Source organism: Solea solea, chromosome 12 (assembly GCF_958295425.1).
Source record: "Solea solea chromosome 12, fSolSol10.1, whole genome shotgun sequence".
Taxonomy (NCBI): domain Eukaryota; kingdom Metazoa; phylum Chordata; class Actinopteri; order Pleuronectiformes; family Soleidae; genus Solea; species Solea solea.
In genome coordinates, this window is record NC_081145.1 from 27,790,401 (window position 1) to 27,815,887 (window position 25,487).

Genomic DNA, 25,487 nt, shown 5'->3' on the forward strand with positions numbered 1-25,487 from the left:
ACTAACAGCAGCCCAATGAGATCGTCTGTCAGGGAGAATAAGCCCCGGTCATCCTGGATATCGACCAATCACAGCTGACGACACGGGAGGAATGTGTAACGAGCAGGTGTGTGTGTGTGCGTGTGTGTGTGTGTGTGTGTGTGTGTGTGTGTGTGTGTGTGTGTGTGTGTGTGTGACAGACAGAGAGAGAGACACTTTAGGAACACGAGTCTTCCGGGGGTGTTACACTTTAACTTAAAGGGACAGCTCATGTTTGTGTGTGTGTATTGTGACATAGTCAGAACCAGCATGAGACATGAGGCGTGATTGAAAACATGAAAACATGAAAACATGAAAACATGGCTGTCAGCAAGGACACGAGGACAAATACCAGATTCTAGCCACGCAACAATAAACTCAACCTCCTGAATTCTACGCCGCTTTCCGTCTGTGACATGTTGTGGTCGTGTTTCGTCAGTTCGTCTCACTGTGAGACAACATGTTCATGAGTGGAAACTGAAGGTTTTATGAACAGCGTGCTCACACGCTCCAAAGTCCGCAGAGAAAATCAGCGTTTTTAGCTCACGGGGGAAAACGGGAGACAAATCTGGAAGATCCGAACTCACACAGATGACAAACTGGAACGTACTGACGGAGGCGGCGGTGGATCGACAACATCCACGACTGCTGTGTGTCTGTAATGTTAAATCGTTGGTTTTCTCTATGGACTTTGGTTCAGGAGAGCGAGTGATTAAAAAAACAGCAACATTTTGCTGCAAACATAATCTTAAAATATCCTCGACCTTATTCGGTGTAGATTTTATCTGGTGATCACTTTGTTCAGTGTAACATTAAAAACCAGACACTGAATTGAGAACATAAAACAAGCAAAGACGAGTCCGATGTGTAAAATGTGGCAGGAGTCGCAGGAATGTGGAGCTCAGTCATTAACGGGAGAAAAGAGACGTATCATCTCCTGCTTCACCACAGAAGCTGCGACGATGACGATGATGGTGATGATGATGATGATGATGATGATGATGATGATACACACCGTTACAGTCCTCAGTAAACACACGCTCCGAGGCTTTGGAGGTGTCTGGGCACGTTGTTGTTATGAGACAACACCGAGGTTCTGCTGCGATTGCAGACGAGATACAGAGGCTGTTTTTCACTCCAGACTAATCTGAGGGATCTTGGTTCTCACAGCAGGGATTTAAAGAATCACGTCAAAATAAAAACAACTGCATTTTTATTGGTATTACAACGGTTTGATTGAGATTTGTTTAGCAGAAAATGTTAAAAAAGGACTTCACCAGGTTGTGGAAAACGTGGATGCTGTTGCCGCTTCATTTTACGTCCCATAAAGTATTACTATTAAGTATTAAATTATTAGTACTAGTCGAGAGAGTACCTTAACCTGTTTACTCAACCGGAGACCGTCCAGACTTGAAGGAACGCGATGGGTCGGACAAGTTAACGTAAGGCACAACAACAACAACAACAACAACAACAACAACAACCTCTGGCAGATACTAGGCTTTTTTGCCAGACTTTGTTTGTCCTTCAACTTGCTGACGAGTAATTTAGTCTCGTTTGTCAGGAATATTTTTCGCACTCATGGTGACACACATGCACCTACCTACTTAACCTACATAGCTACCCACCTAACCACCTACCTAACCTACAATAACCTAACCTAAAAAGATTTCCTACCTTACCGACCTACCTTACCTACCTACAAGACAATTGAAATAGGGAAAGAGGGACGTGGACAAGTGCTGGACAACTTGGTCAATGACTTAAAAGTGTCTGATGGCGATTACAGGATGGATTTTGACCTCAAACATTATCATCTACAGCTGTAGTGTATTAAATTAAACAGAGTAAGTAAACACCAGGTTAGAGAAAAAGAATAACATTTAAAGTATTAGTTCTGTGAAGGTTTCTTTCATTACTAAGCGAAATGTGGTGTGGAAATCTGAAATATCTGTAAAACTGAAGGTGACATGAAATCTAAATGTGAATCAAATCTGGCCGTTGTGAATCGGAATCAAATCCATTCAAGAGATCAGCAGCAATTCCCAGCCCTGTGTCCAACCCTTACCCTTAACCTTAACCTTAACCTTAACCTGACCCCAACATAAACCCAAACCTGAGACCAAGTGTTGACCTTCAAAAAGCCCTTAGGAGTTGTGAGGAGCAGCCAAAATGTCATGTGTACACACACACACACACACACACACACACACACACACACACACACCTGTAGCACCAGAGACTCCTTGTCTCCCTCTAGGCGAAGCAGTCGCTCCTGGTAGGTTTCATTGTTGGCTGGAGAACTGAGGTTCACCTGGACACAAAGACATGAGGACAATGAAGCGTGGACATGACCACAGTGTGTGTGTGTGTGTGTGTGTGTGTCCTCACGTAGAGGACAGTTGCTACGGGAATATGGAAAATCAGGTAAGACCGTCCATCGTCCACGATATGTATATATATATATATACGTATATATATATACATATATGTATATATATATATATATATATATATATATATATATACATATATGTATATATATATATGTATATATATATATATGTATATATATATATATATATATATATATATATATATATATATAGTATATATACACGACACTCTCTGACCAATCAGAGGCCGACAGTCTGTCGACGTCACATGTTAGTATCGCCTCAGCTCACTTGGAACCAGGCGTCTCAAAACTAGAGTTCAGGATGAGGGTGAGACAACTTTTAAGAAGTTATTTTAAAAGAGAATCGCAGCGATTCTTCTGTTTGTGTCGGTTAAATTGAAGTCGAGCTTTGTTTAGCTCCCGCTGCTCTGACGGGAGAATGTGGCGACGCTGTGGAAAAAGACCCTGGGCACATGCTTCAGGAGCGCGTGGACGATGATTCGCCGCCAGTGTTAATTTCTATTTCTGTGTAAATGGGAGTCAGATGAGTCAGATGGTTCTGATTAAGTGGGAGTGTCATGTGCTGGTGAAAATGAATGAGCAGCAGCAGCAGCAGCAGCAGCAGCAGCAGCAGCAGCAGCAGCAGCAGCAGCAGCAGCAGCAGAAGCAGCAGCAGCAGAAGCAGCAGCAGCAGCAGCAGCAGCAGCAGCAGCAGCAGCAGCAGCAGCAGCAGCAGCAGCAGCAGCAGCAGCAGCAGCAGCAGCAGCAGCAGCAGCAGCAGCAGCAGCTCTGTCAGCATCGACACAACAACAGGATTATCGTAAATACACTGCGACAGTCCGTGTTGTCGTCACTGCTGCTGTGTGTTCACCAGCAGTTTGTCATGTTTTGCCTTGGTAAAGTAAGACACGTTAATATAATATATCATATTGAGTTATAATAGTAAGAATGACTTGTAACTGGAGGGTTGCCGGTTCAAGTCCCCACCAGGTCAAAAAGGGCCTGGGTACCCCTGAGCAAGGTACTCAACCCCCATTACTCCCCGGGCACAACTCAGTGTGGCTGCCCACTGCTCCTAATTCTAGGATGGGTCAAATGCAGAGAAATAACAATTTCCCTAAGGGGATTAAAGTATAAGATTTAGTAGTAACGATTGCTATATTATTGTATGTAATACACTCCACTTTAAATGAAGGCTGCTTTGGTGTTTTAGTCACAGTTGCCTCATTATTGTACAGTGTACATGATTCCATATTCAAACAAGCACTTTTACTTTGAAAATTCTGTGAAATATCATACAAAATATACTTATAATTCAAAGTTTTACTTACAATTTCAAATTTTACTTATATTTCCAAATTTGATTTATAATTTTAAATTTGAATTATAGTTTCAAAATCTACTTATAATTCCTAATCATCATGCATGACAACATGAAGGACACCACCTACTTTTAATGATTCACAGACAAACACAGCCATACATTCATCTGTGATTTATATTTACAACAACAACTCTCTTTGTTACTCGTTACTACCAAATACAACCAGAAGACGAGTTGGTATTATGGTCTGTCTTATAGAGCTTTTCTAGTCTTGATAAGCTGCTTTACACTACAGTTTTCACCCTTTCACATGGGGTTAAGTGTCTTTGCTCAAGGACACATTTAGACTAGCAGAGCCGGGAATTGAACCCACAAACTTCCAGTCACTCACGCAATCACGCAATCACTCAATCACCCACTCATTCAAGGACACACATGGACAAGCAGACCCACAACCGCCCAGTTGAAAGACAACTCACTCTACCACTAAGCCACCATGGCTCCTCACTTTTTTAATACCATCTTAGGGCAGGGGGGTGTTTATGTGTTACGCCCCCTAGTGGAGCGGAGGTGCACAAACTTAACTGAATGAATCAACAGCCTGTAAGTGTGTGTGTGTGTGTGTGTGTGTGTGTGTGTGTGTGTGTGCGTATGTGTGTGTGTTATGGGGACTTGTCTTCCTTGTTGGGACAAAAATCAAGTCCCCATAACGTAAATGACTACATTTTAAAGTAAAGCTATGTTTTAAGGTTAGGTTGAGATTAGGGTTAGGATTAGGATTAGGCCAGGAGTAATTGTGGTTAAATTTCCCGCTCGATCTCACACACACACACACACACACAGATCTTTGTCAACATCGGTCAGCTGAGGCATACAGCTTTTTAATCTGATAACACACACACACAGACACACACACCACAGGTCGAGGATCAGCCTGACAGTAACAGAGACAGAGACACGAGACAGTAGTCTGAGTCCTGTTGAGCAGAAACACTGGAGTTCCAGCAGGCACCAAGATTAAGATTAAGATTAAGAGTAAAATGAAAGAAGACGTGAGAGTCTCACCTTTCTGAGCCAGGAGAAGTGTTTGTAGAAGTCGATGGGAGTCTCCATAATCCCAACCCATCTCTGCCTGATTCAGCCCCTACTTCATCTCCCTGTGTGTGTGTGTGTGTGTGTGTGTGTGTGTGTTTGTAGGAGGGTGTTTTACGATCCCGCTCCTTCAGAATGGGGGACAACTCCCACCTCCCACTCTCCCTCCTCCTCCCTCCTCCTCCCTCAATACTTCACTCTCTCCTTCTTTGCTTCAGCTCCTCACTTTCTCTCATCTTTATGTCCCCTCACCCTTCTCTCGCTCTCTCGCTCTCTCTCTCGCTCCTTCTTTTCTTCCTCTATTTATTTCTGCCTCGCTTCTCTTCTCTTCTCTCCTCTCTCTCCCCTCTCGTCCTCTCTCTCAAGTCCGTCTGACGGCCAAATGGCCGAGCCCTGAGAGGAAGGGGGGGGGGGGGGGCGGTCATCTGTTAGTGTCTGAGACGCAGCCCTGTTACACACACACACACACACACACACACACACACACACACTCGTCCTCCCTTTGAATGAAGTTACACTCTGACTGAAGAAGTGAGAGACTCTCTCTGTCTCACCATGACTTCAGAGGACACTACATTCATTTCCTGGAGACTACTGGCCTAATCCTAATCCTAATCCTAACCTTAACCCTGACCCTGACCTCGGACTAATCTTCAAACATGTCTTCAGTGACATAACGAGGACTTGATTGAGAAGTTGTGTGGACCAGGCAAAATGTCCTCACAAGGTCAAAAAAAGGTCCTCACAAAGACAGGTTTGTTTGACAATTGATACACACACACACGCACAAACCCTCCTAACCCTAAAACCAGGTTTTAACCCCCCCCCCCCCCCAAATAAAACCTTTAAAAAAGTGAGAACCATCTTAAATGTCCTCACGCCGATTTTCGGTCCTCTTAAAGCCACAAAAACAATGACACATACAGATGTACTGAACTGTGTGTGTGTCCATGACATCATCTTCATTTGTGCGTGTGCGTGTGCGTGTGTGTGCGTGCGTGTGTGTGTGTGTGTTACCACTCTAACAACAGACGTTTTAACTCTTCACGAGTTAAATCCTCAGAAACACGAGCTGCAGTCACAGCGCGTCTCAACTTCCTGGAGACAATAATGCACTCGTGATGCTTCCTGTGTTTACATGTGTGTGTTTACATGAGTGTGTGTGTGTGTGTGTGTGTGTGTGTGTGTGTGTGTGTGTGTGTGTGTGTGTGTGTGCGTGTGTGTGTGTGCGTGGGTATTGTTGTGGGGACCGCTACATATGTTTACACACTGACATCTTGCCGACTTGTCTTCTTTAATCCTGTCCTCATAACATAAATGATTACACTTTTTTAAGGCGAAAAATAAATGTGAGTTAATGTAATGTCCTCTGAAGTCATGGAAACCAGACTGTGTGTGTGTGTGTGCGCGTGTGTGTGTGTGTGTGTGTGTGTGTGTGTGTGTGTGTGAGTGAGATATCCCCTGGAGAGCAGCCTGCAGGGGGCAGAATAATTGTCGAGCACAAGTGTCTTTAATGCTGCACAGGGAGGAGCAGGAAGGGGGCGCCGGTGAACACAGGGCAAGGAGATGAGGAGACGAGGAGACGAGGAGAGGACCTGACAAACTCCCGTCTTCTTCTGCCAGACTTTTCTTTCCCCCACAGAAGAAAGAAAAAGTCCCTTTCTAAACTGTATGATGATTAAGTTTAAAGGGACGGTTCAGGGTTTTCTGCTGTGTGGTCGTATACACAGCTGCTAAAAATCTACACCAGCTTAAAATACACAACATTTTAGAATTATACTACACAATATAATTCCAAAATCTACTTGTAGTTCAAAAATCAACTTCATTCCAAAATCTACATATAGTTCCAAATCCCAGTGATTGGTCAGAGATTGTCGTCACTGAAGAGTCATGAGTGCGACGTCTGACACAAGAATCAAAGTGAACAAAGCTGAACTGTAGATTAAAGTTAAAAAGACTTAAAAATCCTGACAACATGCGTTAATCTGCAACATCTAACAAAGCCGACTCAGTTTCACCCAAAACAACTGCTTCACACGTCACTAGTTTCACGCAGCCGTTACTATGACGACTCCACCCACGTTGAGGATGTACTATAGTCATGGAAAACCATAACAAACTGAGCAGAGCCGAGCCGTCCCAGGAACTGTACTGAGTTAAACCTTATTTAGTGCAAACGCTCTAAGTGTTCAGCAGGAAACTCCAAAACATCAACATTAGCACTCATCTGACACACACACACACACACACACACACGCACACACACACACACACACGCGCACACACACAAGAGTTTAAATCAAACGAGACGTAATGTTTTCAACTGGTTCAAGACACTTCTCAAAGAAAGACAGAAGAAAAGGCACAGGGAGGGAGGGAGGGAGGAGTCCGTGTGTGCAACATGTGAGACATCTGCTGTTGAAACAAAGCAACTGAACTCAAGCCAGGATCCAGTTCCTCCCCTTTTCAACCTCAACTGTCTCAGTTGCCTGAGCGTAAAACTCCACACTGGTGTGTGTGTGGACAGAAAACAGCGCCCTCTGCAGGACAAACCACTCTCATGCAACAGAACAAAGCAGCAGCAGCAGCAGCAGCAGCAGCAGCAGCAGCAGCAGCAGCAGCAGCAGCAGCAGCAGCAGCAGCAGCAGCAGCGGCGGTGAATTCAGCAGCAGAAAAACACAGCAACTCTCTATAATAAAAAAGACACTTTCAGACTTTACCTGAGCAGGTGACAGAGTGTAAGACTGCAGCTGTGAGTCATGTCAGGTCTCACAGTCACAGAGTGGAGTAAAGTGAGGATGAGGAGACGGCGTAAAAAGGAGGGAGGAAACTCAGGAAGTTGATAAGAGTGGAGTTGTAACAGCGTCCCCGGGGAAGCTAATTGGCACGCGGCCCAAACCCTCTCTACACTGTAGCCTCCATCCCAGTTACACACACAGCTGCTTTGTCAAAAGACTCAAATAATAAAGAAAACACGCTCCTTCACCATAGTCCATCAGGAAGTTTGAAAGTCTTATTTAGTAACACTTTAGTAACATTTGAAATCATTTGTTTCCATTTACCATAGTGGCCTAAACTGACCACACGAGGCAGCAGTGGACCAGCAGCTCCTGTATCCCAATGAGCCAAAATGATATTATAGACGATATTATCGTGATATTTAAGTCACGATACATTATTATCGCGATATTTAAGTCACGATATTTAAGTCACGATATTTAAGTCAGATAACAGTATCACAATATTTAAGTCACGATACATTATTATCGCGATATTTAAGTCACGATATTTAAGTCAGATAACAGTATCACAATATTTAAGTCACGATATGCCGGCATATGAGTGTATCCAGACGATATGCCGGCATAATATTGCCATATTTTTAATATGGCAATATTAAAAAAAGGGTTACTTATTAAAAAAAGCACTCCATTATGGTGATATGGAGATACTGATGGACGAGGTTCTGCACAGCAGAGAGAACAGAACATGGACGCTGACACTCACGTTTCCGCTCTGCAGCCAGTCCATCAGAGCCCGAGCCGTGTCGGCGTGTAACTGAGCTCTCAGGCCGTCTCGCTCCTCCTGGTTGGGCTGGAGCTCCAGAGCCAGTTTGAGCTCCTCAGCTAAGTGGACGACGTGCAGCGGGCCGACACTGACGGGAGAACCCAGGTCGTACACGCTGTTGCAGAACTCCCCCGCCGCTGCTTTAGACCCTGGAGGAACACAGTGATCATTGACACCAGTCATTCAAATCTGAAAAATGTGACCGCGACGCAACATAAAACCAAGCCCTGACTGAGTCTAGTGAGACTCGTGCGTCTAAATTGTCCATGTGTCACCTGGACCATTTCCCTGGCAACTGTACGACACACACACACACACACACACACACACACACACACACACACACACACACACACACACACACACACATCTGGATACACTCTGACACACTTCACATTTATACTTTCATTCTCTTCTTGCTCTCACTCTCTTCTTTGTCAACCGTATATTGTATTTTGCCGGTGAAGCAAATTTGGAAACATGAATATACTGAATGTCCAGCAGGGGGCGCCTCTGCTGTCTCAGCTCTTTTATCGTAGAATATGAGGTGGATTCTGTGAATCATGTTCACATCGGGAGGAAAATAATGACGAACTATCCAGTTCTAGCATGACTCGGCTCCACCCTCTGGTATCAGTCACCTCAACGTGGGCGGAGCCATCACAGCGGAAAAGTGCCATAAATGATTAAGTCAGGTACATTTTAGTGTGACTGACAGTTGGACACAAAGCACCACACAAGTATTATTCAACGATATTAATGAACTACTTTGAAAATCGAGTAATTGGTTTGAGTGTTTGTAGGTAGGTGGTTAGGTAAGGTTAGGTAGGTTAAGAAGGTGGGTAGGTAGGTAGGTAGGTAGGTAGGTAGGTTAAGGGTTGTGGGTAGGTAGGTAGGTAAGTTGGTTAAGGAGGTGGGTAGGTAGGTAGGTAGGTTGATAAGTTAGGTAGGTTAGGTCAGTTGGTTCGGTAGGTAAGGTAATGTTAGGCAGTTATGGTAAGGTAGGTATAAACTTACAAGTTCCTATTACACACAATTTACAGACTACTTAATCCCATCGCCAAATATTTCCACACTGTTTTATACAAAGTTCTGAATGTTGTCAGTAAAACCTTTAAAAAGGACCATTTCCATCATTAAACTGCTGTTCTTCTTCTTCTTCTTATATGTTTCCCTCTGAAAAACATGACAAAGTGTTTTTTTTACTGTTCTCTCCGTGTTTTAGCTTCTTAAATGTGAATATTTTCTGGTTTCTCTGCTCTAAATGTTTTAGATTTGCAGGTTTGACTTTTTGCAGACAACAAACCAAAGCTAACAAGCTGACATATTTGAGCTGTGTATAGAAACCTTAATGAATGAGGGCAGAGGTCAAAGGGCAGAACATTAAAGAGCCTCCACTGTCGCTCCCACCAGACCCCAAATGTTTGAGCGTGGAACGCAGCAGAACGAGCGGCGGACGGATCTAAATTCCGTTGATAAGTGCCTCTGATTTTCATGTCAGTGATTGGCTGATGTTATCGGGATTTTTAATGCATTTCTATTTGTGGTCGCTGAGAGCCGGAACAGATGACAGGGTTTATGTGACACGACAGCGCAGAGGACTTCACGCTCACGCTCACGCTCATGTTCTGAACTACATCACAACACAATGTACAGCTCATGTATTTCCATCTTCCTGCCCTATGTGAGACAGACAGGTGGCTGCGACTGGTGTGAAAATATAGAGACAGACACCGTTAGTGCAGGAGGAACCATCTGAGTTAATGGACTCTATATACAAGTGTATCTTGGTTTCACTCACTCTGTATACAAAGGTTTTTTGGGTTGTGTGGCTGGGTAGGTAGGTTAGAGTAGGTAAGCAAAGGTAATGTAGGTAGTTAGAGCAGGTAGGTAGGTAGGTAGGTAGGGTAAGGTAAGGTAAGATAAGGTAAGGTAAGGTAAGGTAAAGTAAGGTAAGGTAAGGTAAGGTAGGTAGGTTAGAGTAGGTAAGCAAAGGTAATGTAGGTAGTTAGAGCAGGTAGGGTAAGGTAGGTAGGGTAAGGTAAGGTAAGGTAAGGTAAAGTAAGGTAAGGTAGGTAGGTAGGTAGGTTAGAGTAGGTAAGCAAAGGTAATGTAGGTAGTTAGAGCAGGTAGGTAGGTAGGTAGGGTAAGGTAAGGTAAGGTAAGGTAAGGTAGGTAGGTAGGTTAGAGTAGGTAAGCAAAGGTAATGTAGGTAGTGAGAGCAGGTAGGGTAAGGTAGGTAGGGTAAGGTAAGGTAAGGTAAGGTAAGGTAAAGTAAGGTAAGGTAGGTAGGTAGGTAGGTTAGAGTAGGTAAGCAAAGGTAATGTAGGTAGTTAGAGCAGGTAGGTAGGTAGGTAGGTAGGGTAAGGTAAGGTAAGGTAAGGTAAGGTAAGGTAGGTAGGTAGGTTAGAGTAGGTAAGCAAAGGTAATGTAGGTAGTTAGAGCAGGTAGGTAGGTAGGTAGGTAGGTAGGGTAAGGTAAGGTAAGGTAAGGTAAGGTAAGGTAAGGTAAGGTAAGGTAAGGTAAGGTAGGTAGGTTAGGTAGGTAGGGTCGCGGTGGCTGCTGGTGCCAATCCCTGCCGACATAGGGCAAAATGCGAGGTCACAATATTTGATGGTGGAATAGTTCCCGTCCCAAATAAAGACAAACAACCATTCACTCTCACATTCACGCCTACAGTCAATTCAGAGTGTCCATTTAACCTCCATGTCCATGTTTGTGGACACGTGGTGACGTCTCTCCTACCTGCAATGATGTCGTCCATCTGCTCCAGCGCCGCCTCCAGCATGTGACTGGCCTCTGTTTCCATGGTGATGGCGGGAAGCATCGGGCCTCGGGGGGTTTTGCGGCGTGCTGAAGAACGAGAAAACGACAATAAGTCTTTGTGAATTCAAAATCTACATTCATTTTTACCAAGTGTGACCTGACCTTGACCTTTTAACCCTTCTAATGATTCCGTTACACCGAAAACAACTTCCTAACGAGTCACTAGTTTGTTGTCACGTATTAGAACCAAAGGCTTTTAATACACAAGCCATGGTTTTCTGACATTTTATAAAAAAACAGCCCTAACTCAGATAAATTTTTCTTGAGCAAAAAATTGAAATTCTGTTAAAAATTTAAATGCATTTCATTGGAAACCCGGCGATAGAGTCTGCTGCTCCCATGATTGTGTGTGTGTGATTATAAATGACTCTATATTAGTCTTAGTGAGACAAAGAGTGACAGGAACCATTCAGACCAGTGACAGAGAGACTGTGTTCAACAGCCGTGTAGACCTTCACAGAACAATGTCTGTGTCTGTGTGTGTGTGTGTGCGATCATTAAGCAAACAGCAGGTTTTTCGTGCCTCTGTTACAACATAACATGCGACATAAGCCTGTTTGTGCAAGTGTCCTTGTCCTGCACCAAAGTCCATAGAGAAAACCAGCGTTTTCTGGTCTGCTGCTGCCTCGTGTGGCAGGTTTGTGTCACTGAGGGATTTTAAAGCCCCGAAGTCGCAAGACGACACATTTGAACGTAGTGACGGAGGATGAACGACAATCACAGATGTTCTCTATGGTCTGGGGAGAGTGTTCGATTTATTAAAAGTGACAGAAACGTCATTAAATGACACACGAAAGCAAGATATTAGAGTATTAAACATGTTTTTAATGACTTATTTCACAGTTAAGTATCATGTTGTATTTTTGGATTATCTGTTGAATTGCCCCATTTTCTAGAGATTGTGTCAGTCTCTGGCCTGTGTGTGTGTGTGTGTGTGTGTGTGTGTGTGTGTGTGTGTGTGTGTGTGTTGTCTTCTGGCACAATCACTGACCAGTAGACCAAAAACATGGTCCTAATGAGGCAGAACCTCATTTCCTCTCATTCGGAACTGGTTAAATTTAGGGCTCAGATTTGAATTGTGTTTAAGTTAAGGTAAGGGATTAACTGATTATAGGGGGTTCAAATGAGTGGAAGTCAAAGTAGCTTCCTGAGAAGATGAGCAGGACAAACCTGTGTGTGTTTGAGGGTGAGACAGTGAGAGAAAGACAGAGGAAGAATGAAGTGTGCGGGTGTGTCTGTGTTTGTGTGTGTGTGTGTGCGTCTTCCTGTAATCCAGGATTATTCCTCTGGAGCAGAAACGTCTCACAGTGAAACAGTTTCTTTCCCCTTGAACCGCGTTAATGATAATTTAGTGTTAGGCACAGTGTCACACACACACACACACACACACACACACACACACACACACACGATGTGTTAAAGCACACATGGTTAACACACTGTTGTAATCTGATTTAAAGAAACCGACGGGGAGCTGCGAGCCGGCCACGCTGATCCGTCAATACTCCCACGATAGAGGAAAGGGTTAATGGTTAAATGGCATTGATTTGGCCTCCTCCAGGTTTCTCTGGCTGTTGCACAAACAGACGCACCAGAAAAACAAGTTTGTCCAACGTGACAATGTGTGACCTGTTTCCTGCAGCAGTTACACACGCCCACCTCACTGTTGACTGATCCTGAGTCAAGACAGAGACGGAAATAATAACATTAGAATCACAACTAGAAACATTTTGATCGTGCCTGCTTCTTGCTGCCGGGTGGATTGAACCTTTAAAACTTGAAGTATTTCGACAAAGTGCTATTTTCCTTCCAAACACCTGTTTCTAGCTGTCCAAAACTGGTGAAAAACTGAGAAAGCAACGTGTTTTAAAGTTGTCATATTTCAAGAACGGTCAATGATAGGGATTAAATGTTTGGTTTGTGAGTGTCAGGAGGCTTTCAGGAACTCCCACCTTTAAATTCATGAAAAACAGGTGTGAACTGACAGAGAAATCACAGTTTTAAAATCACCCTCGTTTATTTTTTTAAAAACTGCAAAGCTGAGTTTGAACATGGGAGGTTTGAGCAGAACTCTCTGTGCTTTTAGGTGATTTTCAGAAAAAACGCAAATCATATGACAATGAAAACAACACCCAGGGTTAGACGACAACCACAGCAACGTTTTTATGTCCGTGTCAGTTGGGATTGTGGGCAAGAGAAGAGTTTGTTTAGAGATTTTTGTGATTATTTTCTTCAGGACCTCAGCTAGAGTGAGACACTCTGGCCACGCAATACACACTCATTATAAAATCTGAAAACGTCCAAAAGAAGCACAAAACTTAAATTGTGATTGTTTAAAAACTGTACTACGTATCAAAACTTTGACTTGGGTGAGAAAAGTCCCAAGTCTTGTGACCCGTTTAAAGTTTCAACCACGTCTCTACGTTAAAGTATGACGACACTGTGAGGCTCCAGATTGGGCTGGATTGTGAGCATTTTTTCGACCGTTTCCCATTCATTTGTTTTTTGTTTGGGTTTTTTGCGATTTTTGTCGCCATGGTTTATCGAAATGCTTAGAAAAGTCATAGCACACGATTCTCGACCAAACCGCACGTTTTGATATAAACGTTTTTATAAGACGTTTTGATTTTTTTCTCAAAACTGTGGGAGGAGCTACTAGGGAGTTCTCAGTGGTGTGCGTTGCAGAGCAGGCACTCTAATTATTCCTTTATTCAACTACACTTAAGTTAAGGAGAAATTGGATTTTTAAAACTAAGAACGTCTGAAAATTTGAGTTTTAGTGACATGACAGCATTTATCGTGATTGTGGGAACAAAAACTGTAATATGTAGTAATTGGTAGATTAAGCGTGTCAGTCTCTATAGATCATACTTTGTTCATATTTACCTCAGTTACACAAACATACCACACGAGGCAGCAGTAGACCAGCAGCTTCTGACTTTTACACAAAAAGTCGAGCATCGCAATTTTTCCCAGATTACAAGGATTTTTAAAAACGTGTTTCCGGCCGCCTCGCTGTTAAACCTGCTATTTGGGCCTGTCGTCATGTGACGACAGGTCAGCCACGCCCCCCTGTTTTTACAAAGCAGCAGTGCTGACAGCACTGCAGATCAGCACTGTCCTACACACACACACACACACACACACACACACACACACACACACACACACACACACACCCTACACAAACACCTATTTAAGTGGGATAATCCACTCACTGTAGAGCTTTAAATCCACAGCTCTGCAGTCCGAGGCACATTTGACTTTTTCTTGAATGATTAAGAAAAAAACCAGCAGCTTTCATCACCACTCAGACTAGAGCTGCTATGAGCTGCACGATTTTTGCTCTATTTGTTAATAATTTCATGCGCAGTGAAGGTTCTAGTCGGTTCTAAAGAGTTTTTTAAAACACACGTCTGTTGCTTCTGAACGTGTCGGTTGGTAAGAAATAAACATCCGCTGTCGCCTGTGAGCAAACGGTCACATCATATCAACACATCTCTTGCACCTGTGTGAACACGACACACAGCAGGAGTGTTTTATACACCATACCCAGAATGATTGTAATTTATACCCAAAACTGGACCTAATGAAATATATATATATATATTACATAACCTAATAAAAGGCTATCCTAAGAATATTTATACCTGCTGAAGATTTCTTAACTGCTTAATCTTGCTGTTACAGACGCATTTTAGACTAGGAAGTGAAATTTGTGAACTGCTCACTCTCCCGCACCAAACCCCATTGAGAAAATCTGCGATTTTCACATCACAGCACAGATGACTTGTTGATCCACTGCTGCCTCCATCACTATGTTCAAATGTGCTATTTTGTGATTGGAAACTTTCTTTCAGGTTTACCACAGTGGCACAAACTGACCACACGGGGCAGTAGTGCCCCAGCAGCTCCTGTTTTCCCTGCAAGCTAAAAAAAATTGATTTACTCTGGACTTAAAAGTGATTTTTTTTTTTCTATTGAGGTGTTTTTATATGCAAATGTTATTAGGATAGCCCTTTATTAGGCTTTATTATTATATTTACTTAATTTGATCACATTATTTTTAATATAGGTGAATGAAAACTTATACTTTCTGACCAAAATAAATGTGATGTTCTTGTCATAAAAATTAGAAAATAGACTTATATATAAACATTTTTATATCCACATTTGCAGTTTTTTTTGCTTTAAAAAATATAAATTTTCAGTTGAAGAGCTTCTAAGCACAAGATGCAGGACCCAGCAGTGCAGGTGGGGGGCACTCACATGTCCCAGCACAGTCAACACGGACTATGTGTCGGTTTCTTCAGAAAACCACGCCTCAAAAAAACAAACAAAAACCCCCAGAAACTGTTGCTTTAACGGCCACAGCCTGCAGGGAGAGAGACAGGTTTCCCCGTCGTCACAGCGTTCGTACACCAACACCTGGCTGCCGTCCAGTACGACTACATTCTTGTAGAGTCAGTCGCTGAGCAGCTCCTCTGTGCTAATCATCATCATCATCATCATCATCATAATAATAATTATTATTATAAACTTTGCATGGAGGTCAGGCGAAAATGCGATATTGGCATAGTTCCCGAAACCCGTGCATTGCTCAAGGGCTCTACAGCCCCTCCCCCCCAGGTGAAAACAGAGGCAAAATTGAGCTCCACTGAATTTCCTGAAACTTGGTGGGAAGATGTTATAGACCAAGACGAACAAAAAAGTAAACTGTAACCACGGCCTCAACTTAACAGGAAGTCGGCCATTTGGAATTTTGGCATCCATTTTGGCCTTTTGCACCTCAGTCCTCATCTCGCAGACTGCAGGATCCAGATCCTAAGGTGGCCAACGGGCGGCAAAAATGAGACGGAGAAACGAGCTGCACATTTACAGACGAAAAAAACAAAAACCTGCACAGAGACCAGCCATTTGGAACTATGGCGTCCATTTTGGCGATTTTGCACCCTACGTAAATGAGCGAACTCGTCCGAGCGCGTTTGTTGTACTGACACAAAAAAGAAATCCAAGGTGAAAAGTCTTTGAAAGGTTTTGCAGATTCAAAACAACACTCTGCGGGGGTTTTTTGTGAATTTCGACCATTTGTCACGAAACAGGAAGCCCTCAGACTTCAGCATGCGTTGACTTGTGTGGGGGACACTTGCGAGGGTCCTATCCTGACTGCGTGCAGTCCTGGTTACAGTTCAGATTAACAGATTAAAAACAGAAGAAGAATGACTCACTTTTAAGATGACACAATGACATGTTTTGTGCTGTAATGATCACCCTAAGAACACCGAAAACTATCCCTTCAAAGGTTACATCTGACAAAAATCCAAAACAGTATTTAAGGATTTAGTTTCTCTCTCTTGCAGATGTAAACAATGACTCACTCGCTGACTGTGACACAACAACAACAACCACAGAGATTAACCATCAATATGACATAATACACTCATATACGACACTGAAGAAATCTGTGTACATTTAGGAGAATAAACGTTAAAGCCGGTGTTTTCATGTTTTCAAAAGGTCACGACACAGAAGTAATCAGTAGCTCAGAGTTGGGGGTCGTGGTCACAGCGCGTTAAATATTAAGCGTCGTCATTGTTTTTTGGACGATGGGAAAATACGATAGTGTTCCCACATCATCAGTGTGTGTGTGTGTGTGTGCGTGTGTGTGTGTGTGTGTGTGTGTGTGCGTGCGTGGAGCCGCACGGCTTAAATATTAACGCAGGAAAAACACAAAAACAGCTACTGGTGCGTTTGTTCACTCAGCCTGTTTGGATCAGTGTCAACTGCCAGAGGCCAGACCTGAGCCCAGAGGCTCTACTGTGTCTGTGTGTGTGTGTGTGTGTCTTAGCTTTGTCTTAGCAGGATCTTTTGTGTTACATACACCGACCTTGTCAGGACCTGTCATCCTCACAGGGACCAAAGACGAGATTCGGTTAGGTAAGAGGTTTTTGTGTGTGTGTGTGTGTGTGTGTGTGTGTAAAGCCAAGCCAACAAGAAACCCCAGATTCTTCACCAGTTGACATCAATGTGACAGGATCTCTCTCTCTCTCTCTCTCTCAAAAACATGAAGAAGATTTTCATTTTATAACCAATCAGAACAAATTTGCAGCGACGTTTGTCGGGGGTGATAAGCTCCGCCTCTGCGGACGCTGGTGCTCACTGTGCCCGACACAGAGCAGCGTTACCTCGGCCTGTCCTGATGACATCATCACGTCTCTGTCATTAGATGCTCGGTGTGATCCATAGATTTGTTGTTGACGTGTTATTTTGTTTTTAATGGAAACGTTTTGACCTGACAGTTTGAAAGTTTGTATATTATTAATGTTTTATTTATTTTAACTTTGAATGTTAGATTTATATTAAAGTTGCACGGTCATTGCATCTGTATTTAAATATAATATGTACATATATGTAACATACATATATATACTACTCTACACTGCTGTAATATATCTGTTTTCCACATGGTTCTGTATATTTTAATACAAATAAATTAATAAATGAAGTTAAATATTTAAAATGTGAAAATAATAACAATATATATGCATTTATTAAAAGTATTTTGTACAAACGGTAGAAAGCCAAATTAATCACGTTTTTTGAGGCCTTTCCCACGCCCCAAAAGATTTCTATGATCGGATCAGAACTGGTGAACATTTACGTCTGAAAGTGGTTCAGGGGAATGTACGTCGAAAATTGGATGTTGACCCTGAACAGCACAATTATCGTACATGCATGAAAAATGATACACATGCGTAGAAGGTCGGGGTGAAGAAAATTACTGTCCGCCATCTTAGGTTGAACAGCAAATTTTTGGCAAATTTGGCGATTTTGCACCAATGGTATTTGAACGAGCTTGTCCTAGTTTTATTTATTTTCATTTATCTTTTCTTTTAAACACAAGTTCCCCTTTTAAAGTACTTCACACTACCACTTCACCACCACTTTTTAAACGCATTTGTTTCAGACGTCATAGCAAGACGTTACAGCTGTGCAGATTTTACATTCCGCCTCATTCTCAAGTCATGAAGTAGCCTCAGGCAGAGACAAGCAGCAGTGAAGACCAAGACCAGCGTCAGCACAGTGACTGTGAGCCGGGGTTATCAAAACAACACGTCGGCGCCTCTTAATAAACACACACACGCATATTAAAGTCAAACACAACCTCATGTGACGGCCGAGAGCGAGCAAAAAACCCAGCGACAGGAGCTGCGGTGAGCATTTAGACAGAGAGTGGACTCATTCTGCCATGTGTTGATGATGATGAGGCGACACAGCAAAGCATCATGGGAGGAACAGCCACATCAGCGAATCAAGGCAGCTCAGATCGTTGGCCTCCACATTATTATTCAGAGCTGCAACTGACAATTATTTTTAAATTCAGTTCTTGTTTGGTCAAAAACTGTGAAATCATGATGTTCACAAATGAATTTTTTTTCCAGTTTTAATGTGATTTCTTTGTCAAATGAAGCAATGGAAGTATTCACATGTAGGAAGCCTAAAAATCTAAATACTTGGCACTTTTTGCATTATTCGTGCATGATAAAGTGTGTGAAACAATTGGAATTAAATGGGATCTTTCTCCAAGGCCTGAATCCAAACTTTTCCCTTAACAATCTTTTTCTTTGTCGTTTTTTTAAGATGGTCTCTTCCGTAGATTCCACACAAAACGATGCAGTACATACGCAAGGCCTGAATGTGGCGCTGTAACACTGCAACAACCAAAAACTAGGGAAGAAGAAGACGCTGAAACTTTGTTTTTGTTAAATAACGCATAATTCGGACAAGTGTTAGTTACATTTTATACAATATCACAGAAACGGAGACAGAATGAAGAAAGCCAGGGCGACTAAGGGAAGAAAATAAAAGACTAAACGATCTCCAAATACAAGACGAATAAAAAAAAGACGACGACGGCGACCCAAAGTAGCATTTTGGTTGTAAACACGAAAACACAATGGTGACGTTTTATGATTTTCTCACTCTTCAAAGATAGCGTTGCAGTTTCTCCCAAAACAAGCAAGGGAGTGCAAAGATCAAAGAACAAGTGAGGGAGGGTAAAGATCAAATCAGGGAGCGCAAAGATCAAAGAACAAGTGAGGGAGTGCAAAGAACAAATCATTGAGCCTAAAGAACAAATCAGGGAGTGCAAAGATCAAAGGACAAGTGAGGGAGGGTAAAGATCAAATCAGGGAGCGCAAAGAACAAGAGAGGGAGTGCAGCGAAAAAGCGAGGGAGCGCAAAGAACAAATCAGGGAGCCTAAAGAACAAATCAGGGAGCGCAAAGATCAAAGAACAAGTGAGGGAGGGTAAAGATTAAATTAGGGAGCGCAAAGAACAAGAGAGGGAGTGCAGAGAAAAAGCGAGGGAGCGCAAAGAACAAATCAGGGAGCCTAAAGAACAAATCAGGGAGCGCAAAGATCAAAGAACAAGTGAGGGAGGGCAAAGATCAAATCAGGGAGCGCAAAGATCAAAGAACAAGTGAGGGAGGGCAAAGATCAAATCAGGGAGCGCAAAGATCAAAGAACAAGTGAGGGAGGGCAAATATCAAATCAGGGAGTGCAAAGATCAAAGAACAAGTGAGGGAGGGCAAAGATCAAATCAGGGAGCACAAAGATCAAGAGAGGGAGTGCAGAGAAAAAGCGAGGGAGCGCAAAGAACAAATCAGGGAGCCTAAAGAACAAATCAGGGAGCGCAAAGATCAAAGAACAAGTGAGGGAGGGCAAAGATTAAATCAGGGAGCGCAAAGAACAAGAGAGGAAGTGCAGAGAAAAAGCGAGGGAGCGCAAAGAACAAATCAGGGAGCCTAAAGAACAAATCAAGGAGCGCAAAGATCAAAGAACAAGTGAGGGAGCGCAAAGAACAAATCAGGGAGCACCAAGTTTATTTTCAAACAATAAAATATAATATTTTTGATTGATTAAATCTATATCTTATTTGCTTCTTAAAAAGTGTTGTTTGAAAATATTGACATAAATCTAATCTACTAATCTACTCCTGATGTAAATATGGAACGCACCATCCGTAGGACGGCGGGGGGGGGGGGCCATGTTGTGTGTGTGTAGACCGGGACACAACAACAGTGAGGTGCAGAAACTTCCGGAAAACTAGCACCGTGACTACAGGAAGACTAAGGTTACGCAGAGTAGGAGGAGCCTGTCAGTCACAAACGAGACGAGCGACAGATCGCGTTACACAGGCTACAGTTACAGCCACAAAGGCAGCATGTGTGTGTGTGTGTGTGTGTGTGTCAGTTACACTCTCTCTGTAACACACACATAATTGAATGCTGAATCGACGGAGATCTCAAGCTCAAGCAAGTTAAATTTGTCACGTCGACTGTTAACCAAAACCAACCAAAAGAAAAAAAAAGAAGCAGTCACATGTTTCCTGTGTGATCAACAAAACGCCACCTGTGCGAGGAGTTAAAGAGGCAGTTTGAGTTTTTTACTGACAAATAACGTAGCGTTGTTTTTTTACGCTCCTGCACCAAAGTCCAGAGAGAAAATCATGGATTTTACCTGTGAGTTCCCCGTGAGAAAAACATTGAGACACATTCTTATTATTATTATTATTATATCTTTTTAATACACACTGTACAACTGTAATATACCAGGAGCTCAGGCTGCACAATCAGTGCACTTGTAAAAATTGGATTACACAGTTGTGTGAACTTCAGCACTTTATCTCACGTTACAATCCTAATTCTGTTCAACTCTCCGTGTTCTTGTCTCCTCTCTCCTGAATTCAGAGCTGGAAAAAAGTATTTGTGAGTCTTTATTTTAAAAGAAAATAGATATTGCAGAACATAGATCTGTCATTTCCCTCAAATCACTCAAACTAAAAGGACTTTATTTCTCTGGTTCTTCTCGTCTACTGTAAAATCTCATCCCCTGACATGATCTGCACCTTTCATCTCTCCTCCTCCTCCTCCTCCTCCTCTACCTCCTCGTGTGAACTCCCTCCATCGCTCCTCACCATCAGTGATCAGTGGGGAAACACAACAGTGGTTGTGATCAGCTGCTTTTTACAAAAGTGTCTTTGATCACAGGGATGAGGGGGAAGCTCTCTGTATTATTGTATGTCATGTTATACTGTATTGTATTAAATTACATTGTATTGTTTTATTATATGACACATGTTAAACAGTACATATACTAAATATTAATAGTATAAATACTACATTTCATTTATAAAAAACCATCACCCTTTGGCATTTTTCCCTCTTACTCTTCTTTCCCATTGATATGTACAAGTACTGCATATGTACACACACACGTTTTATCACTTTTTGTATAATCTCTACTCTACTACTAATGTCCTCACTTGACCTGCAATGACTTTATTGCTCAGTACAGTAAAGACGAGGAGGGCTAATAATCTTATTTCTTCTGTGTTCTCTGTGTGCTAATGCCACACAAGTGCCAACCAAAGCTCTTCACTAATCAATTCACCATCATCATCATCATCATCAGTGGCAGCAATGCCTTCCTTTCAACTCCATCCTCCTTTTTTGTTAATGAGATTTGCAACAGAAAAGCCTGTGAGTGTGTGAGGCAGGAAGCTCCTTCAGCAACATTACTATTCACAGAGCTCACGTTATAATGTGTGTGTACACATATTACTGTTAACCTTTTTGTTAACTGTTACGTTACTAAATTAATCAATTCACCAATTCAAACAAACATTTTTAAATGTGAATAGAACATTTAAGACTCATTTTGGTTTGTGGATAAGACAAGACACATGAAAACATCGTCATCATTTCCACAATCAGACGTTTTCTGGACTCGTGCTCGATTCATACGAGAAAATAACCGACCAGGTAAACCGATGCGATTTTCTTGTCTCAACAAAGGTTGATGAAGGAATAGGTTGCAGACAAATTTAAAAGTCAATTTTGAGATTAAAGTCCGAATTTTGAGATTAAAGTCAGAATTCTGAGATTAAAGTCAGGAAGTCGGAATTCTGAGGAAAAAGTCGGAATGGTGAGATTAAAGTCACCTAGAGCAGCAGGTTTATCATACATGCATGAAAATCGGCACACATGCATAGAGGTGTGGAGGTAGGTACTTTATATCGCATTTTTAGCAGTGATATAAAGTAGTGATAATTGTGCAGAAGTCACAAAATAGAGAATTTTTCTTTTGTTTTTGTTCATAAAAACGAACCAAATTTCACAAATTAAATCCAATTTTAAACAAATAAAATAAAAGTTGTCTATAGGCTGTGCTGAAAAACAGGATATAAGACACTCTATTACACATTCTTATAGCCTCTGTATAAACTGTACGTTTAAACGCAGCCCAAATGCTCTGTGTTCTGTGGTTTAATATGACGTTTTTGAAGTTGAATCTAAGGGTTAAGCGTGTGATAAAAATGCGATTCATTATTATTAAGATAAATAAAGGTATAGATATTTGGCCCCTGTTGTGATATCATATCGTTGTTGTCAGACATGACAAAGTGGTATGGAGCCGCTCCTGCAGCAGCAGATGTTGGAGCAGTGGGAAGCTGAACATCAGCTTTGATATGATGCCATTAGCATCTCACCCCCCAGCCCCCCCCCCCCCGCCCCACACACACACACACACACACACGCCGTCAGAAGCTGATGGTTTGCAATTACACAGCGTGTGTCAGTGCGACTGAGCATCATTCCATGGCTGCGAGCTGACAACAACACATGACTGAGCGTGTAGAGAAGAACCGCGGTCACCATGGAAAACAAGCTCCAAGTACAAAGGACACATTTACACATGGTCATGTGAAAAACCTTGCAATTCTGACATTAAAGTCAGAATTCTGAGATTATAGTCAGGAAGTCATAATTCAGAGATTAAAGTCAGGAAGTCTTAATTCTGAGATTGAAATCAGGCAGTCATAATTCTGAGAAAAAAGTCATAATTCTGAGATTAAAGTCAGGAAATCATAATTCCGAGGGGAAAAAAAGTCATAATTCAGAGATTAAAGTCGGGAAATCATAATTCTGAGATTAAAGTCAAGAAAACGGAATTCTGAGATTAAAGTCAGACTTCTGAGAAAAAAAGTCAGGAAGTCATAATTCTAAGATTAAAGTCAGGAAGCGAATTCTGAGATTAAAGTCAGAATGTCATAATTCTGAGATTAAAGTCAGAAAGTCATAATTCTCAGATTAAAGTAAGGAAATTGGAATTCTGAGATTAAAGTCAGGAAGTCGGAATTCTGATATTAAAGTCAATAAATCTGCATTCTGAGAAAGTAAAAATTCTGAGGGAAAAAATCTGCATTCTGATCGGAATTCTGAGTTGGAATTCTGAGATTATATTCAAAATTCTGATTTGAGAATTTTGAGAGGAATGGTCAGAATTCTGACTTTAATCCCAAAGTTTTTGATTATATTTGGCCCTAATCCACTTCCGTAAAAGCAAGCAAGAATAATCTAGAAAATATTCCAGAGATGAATCGATCAATGAAATAAAGAAACAAAGAACATAATATTAAAACATGAGCAGGTCATTGAACTCACCATGAAGCGCTCGTCTGACGTTTGATGCGTTTACGTGCAAAGTTTAAAGTGTGTGTGTGTGTGTGTGTAATTAGCTCGTTGTCATGTTGTAGCTCACTCACTCACCTCAGCGTGAACTCCTCCGCTGTTTATCGATAATAATCCACAGTTTGGGTCAAACACACACACACACACACACTCACGAGACACGCACACACAAACACACACGAACACACACACACATACATACATACATTCACTCACACCCACGCGTGTACAATAACACACTCATAGAACCGGGTGAGTGAGTGAGTGGGAGCCGAACTGTCCGCTCGTCCCGGTTCGTCCCCGCTCGGCTCAGACTGAGCTGAGGAGCAGCTACACCTGCCATGTGATCGGCGTGCTGCGTTCATGGCGCCTCGGAAACATGAGCTTTTCGTATGTATCGATTACTTAAAACAAAAAAAAGGAGGACCATCTTACTAAATGCTCAGTCAGCAGGACAGTAAACCACCACATAATTCTGACATGATCAGTTATGCAAATGTCACAGTAAATGATTGATGAATTTAACATCGATGCAGATGGAATATCGCCAAACCTCCGTCAGCTTTAAGATTTCCGACGGTCAGTGATGGTGACACAAAAAAGTCTGATATTTTCATTTTATTTGATCATTTAAATTATAACTAAATAAAAAAAATGGTATAATTATTAGTGTAATAATAATAATAATAATAATAGTATCATCATTTATCATGCTTAAGTTATATAAATATTACCACTAGTAGTATTGTATATTTTTAATATAATTTTGTATACATTTAAATTGTATTATTAGTATTATTGTCGTTGTTATATATGTAGCTATTTATTATATTTCGTATTTGTGTAAAAAATATATTTAAAGAAATGTGTATTTATATGACGCACAAAACGACATACCAGTGTGGGATCAATAAAGTCTAATCTATTCTAATCTAATTTTATCTAATCCAATGATCATTATTAATGGCAGTAGTAGAAGAATTATTGTATTATTATTCATATTAAAAAAAACAACTAAAAAAAACAGCACTTAAAGCAGCAGAGACAGTCTGTAAAAGCCTGTGCTGTTTTAATGTGTTTCAACACTGACACCTAGTGGCACAGAAATCTGCAACAGAACAGCTTGAAAAATTGAAATATTTTTGTGACTTAATTAAGTGAATTAAAATAAATTCACCTCACTGATCCCAGACCCTGAATGCTCTCTTTGTTTTTGTTTTTTAAACTATAGTTTAATTCAATAATTTGGATCAGGAGACTCTCGGACGCTGGAGCGCAAGCTTCTCCAAAACTGAGTTCAGCTGCTGCTTCAAAACAAATGTGACGAGGGATGATGGGATTAGCTTCATGAACAAGGCAACAAGGAAAAACACACACACACAGACACACACACAGAACTGTCCACGTCAGAACCATCTTTCTTCACCGCCATTTTCTTTTGTTTTTAAATTTTCAGAATTCTAAGATTAAATTCATTATACTGAGAACAAAGTCATAATTCTGAGATTAAAATCAGGAAGTCGGAATTCTGAGATAAAAATCAGGAAGTTGGAATTCTGAGATTAAAGTCAGGAAGTTGGAATTCTGAGATTAAAGTCAGGAAGTTGGAATTCTGAGAATAAAGTCAGGAAGTCAGAACTTTGACATTAAAGGAAGTCTCTATGAACATTGGATGTATATAAATATATATGTTCATGCATGTGTTAAATCTAAAGAAACAGTAA

The 25,487-nt window shown here is 41.6% G+C and overlaps 1 protein-coding gene across 18 annotated transcripts in view; it reads right to left on the minus strand.

Moving 5' to 3' along the window:
- Positions 1-24,082, minus strand: part of ppfibp2b (PPFIA binding protein 2b) — an 84,800-nt gene extending 60,718 nt beyond the window's left edge. For 14 of the 18 annotated variants that reach the window (XM_058644538.1, XM_058644537.1, XM_058644532.1 and 11 more), the window contains exons 1-4: positions 23,842-24,082; positions 11,148-11,255; positions 8,343-8,551; positions 2,246-2,332 (exon numbers count right to left, since the gene is read on the minus strand). In XM_058644538.1, coding sequence (XP_058500521.1) covers positions 2,246-2,332; positions 8,343-8,551; positions 11,148-11,229 — 378 coding nt within the window. In that variant the 5' untranslated portion in view covers positions 11,230-11,255; positions 23,842-24,082. Of the gene's footprint in view, positions 1-2,245; positions 2,333-4,805; positions 4,945-8,342; positions 8,552-11,147; positions 11,256-23,736; positions 23,797-23,841 lie in introns of those variants that run through there. The other 4 variants (XM_058644521.1, XM_058644530.1, XM_058644534.1 and 1 more) reach the window with 4 other exon arrangements.
- Positions 24,083-25,487: the final 1,405 nt, after the last annotated feature.